This window comes from Mesoplodon densirostris, chromosome X, assembly GCF_025265405.1.
Source record: "Mesoplodon densirostris isolate mMesDen1 chromosome X, mMesDen1 primary haplotype, whole genome shotgun sequence".
NCBI lineage: Eukaryota > Metazoa > Chordata > Mammalia > Artiodactyla > Ziphiidae > Mesoplodon > Mesoplodon densirostris.
The window spans coordinates 49,810,025-49,812,661 of record NC_082681.1 but is presented as its reverse complement, the minus strand read 5'-3'; the positions used below and the strand labels follow the sequence as shown (position 1 = coordinate 49,812,661).

The 2,637-nt window shown below is 45.0% G+C and overlaps 1 protein-coding gene across 1 annotated transcript; it reads right to left on the bottom strand.

Moving 5' to 3' along the window:
• Positions 1-1,556: 1,556 nt before the first annotated feature.
• Positions 1,557-2,409, bottom strand: BEX3 (brain expressed X-linked 3). The gene is made up of 2 exons (XM_060087518.1): positions 2,333-2,409; positions 1,557-1,953 (listed from the first exon to the last, which is right to left on the bottom strand). The coding sequence occupies exon 2, from the start codon at positions 1,939-1,941 to the stop codon at positions 1,633-1,635; it is 309 nt and encodes a 102-aa protein (XP_059943501.1). The 5' UTR covers positions 1,942-1,953; positions 2,333-2,409; the 3' UTR covers positions 1,557-1,632.
• Between the last annotated feature and the right edge of the window lie 228 nt (positions 2,410-2,637).

Here is a 2,637-nt window from a genome sequence, read left to right as displayed (position 1 = left end):
TTAAAAGTAATACTTTACAGGAAATAGTTACTTGCTTAGGCCACTTAACTAAGAACAGTCAGGAACAGTATTGAGCTTGGTTCTGAATTCCATTATAGTTAGTGAATCAATTAAAATAATTAATAATTAAATATCTACTATGTTAGACAATACACTAGAAACTGAGCTCCAGGATTATTAAGAAAAAATCATTGTCTTCATAGGGGCACACAATTACATAAAAATGATAAAGCCAGACATTCAAAACAGTTATTAAGAACTTACAAAGTAGTTTCATGTTTCATGTATGGAAGAGATAGAAATGGGAAAGGAGCACATTTCAGCTTTAAAATGTGTTCCTCTAACATAATTTACATGGCTTGTGGGTCTGTTAAACTGGTTGGGCAGGCCTACCCAGACTCTTTTCTGAGAAAAATCCCCCACATAGGGTAGAAACACAGGCAAAACAAAGCTTTCAGCCTGTTTGTGTTTTGGAGGTTTGAGGTAGTACAATTCTGGGCATCTAGATGTGTCTCCTGAGCTGGGCCCCAGTGCATTCATGTCTGAGTTTTCAAAAGGAGGAGCATAAAAATAAAACCAAAAGGGCTGTTTTGTTAAGAACCAACATAAGAACAAGAACCATGGGAATGGTACTCTCGGGAATATAACTCCAAAGTGAGGATAAAAGACTTCTCCACACTTTTATAGAGGTCAAAGGGGGGATTTATCTCACCAGGGACTGCAGAGAGATCAGTGGTGTTTTGTTACCTTGTGGACTCTAGCACATCAGCAACAGGAACAGAAACAGGAGCCAGCAAAAGGGAAAGTATACCCAACTGATATGGCAATAATCAGGTGAGTAGGGGTACTGCAAATATGATCAGAATGACAGGGTGGAATCCACCTATTTTGCCCTCTGGACTTGTGAGCCTGGGTGAAAACTCCCTTTAGTACTTCCCCAAGTATCTGATGAGGGCCAGGGTCCTGCTAAATGCTGGGGAGTTGCTTAGTAGGCAGCCCAACACAGTTCCACACCTCATATATTCCACTCAGCAGCCCTGTAAGGCAAGCATTATTCCCCATTTCACAGAAGAGAAGACTGACTCTTTACAGGAATGTATCTGTAATAAAAGGAGGGTTTACTTCCAGTTAAGACTAGAAGATGCTTAAAGTTCACTCTTCTTTAAGTTTGCTGAACCAGTAATTATTTTGTACATTCACAGACTCATTGAAAAACCATTTTCATTGCTTCTAAAACTCCAGATAATTAAAGGGAAAAAAGTCACATATTATCCAACCATAGAGAAATGTGCTCCAATTAACATCCTGGGATATTTGATTTCAGATTTTTGGAGGGTTCATATAATATATTTTTTTAATGAGACAATAATAAATGTATAGATTGATTTTTAATTGCTTTATTAACTTTACATTTTTCCATGCAAATGGGTGAAACTCTACTGTTGACAGAAACTTAGATTGCATGCCAAGGCAATCTCCAATTAGAAGCTGGTAACACAAGAACCCACCTGACACATGGAAATTACATAAGGTTCACAGCAAACGGATCAGTAAAGGCATATCAGGAAAACGCAAGGAAAAGGAGAACAACAGTGGGAATCACAGTATTAATCTCATGGAAAATGGCAGGAGTCAAGGCATAAGGCAAAATTCATCATGATGGTCATGGTGATTAGAGAGCTCCCCCATAAGGATACGCAGACAATTCCTCAATTGCAGCTCCCTAAGTTTTCTCCTGATTTCTCTCATCTCCTCCATGAACATTTCCATATCATCTCCATCTCCACCCAACCCATCGTTGATCTGCCTATTGGGTATGGCCCATCGGAAATTAGGGGCAAGTCGGCGAGCCTGTCCCCGTCTATTATTTCCTGCTGGCTGGTGGCCTTCGCCCCCTCCCAAAGGGCGGTCTTCCTCTCCATTCTGCACGGGCTGCTCCATTTCTTCGTTTTCCTGGTGGATATTTGCCATGATGAGATTTTTTTCCCTGGTTATTTTTCTTTGAACAATAAGTAAGACAAAGGCAAGGAGAGAGACTGAATGCTTGGTGCACTAACCAGCAGGATTCAAAGCCCTGATATCAAAGACTTTTAAAATTTATTTTTTCCCACCTCAGGAGCCTCGTGCGCCTTCTAGGGAGCCTCCAATTTGAGCCCCTTCCCCAGCTCTCTCCTTTTCTCTCCCTCCCCCAAACCCAAAGCCCACCATTTTTCTTTTCCCAGGATTCTTTCCCAGAGCGCAGCAGGCACCAAAATGGAGGACGGGGGATAGGGCCTGGGGGAGTTAGGAAGGGGTCTCAGACTGGCTTTGCACCAGCACCCCCCGCACCGACCTGGGCCTATTCTCGCTGTCTCCTGCTCCTCTTGATTCTCGCCACGAGTGTGCCGCCGCGACGCCTAGTCCCGCAGACCTGCAAAGGGGCGGGGTGGGAGCAGGGGGCTGCTGCAGCCGGGCGCTCGGCCCCTTCCCGGCCCCACGCCCCCGCCAACCCCTCCCTCCCCGCGTCCTCCGCCCCACTCCCGGGTTCACCATTGCCCTGCAGGAACTCAGGAATGATTTCCCATCGCTCTTAGTTGCTCTGCTGCCCTCCCTGGAACCCTGCCGTCCCTGCACCCCCACCCAAGGGGGCCCCCATTT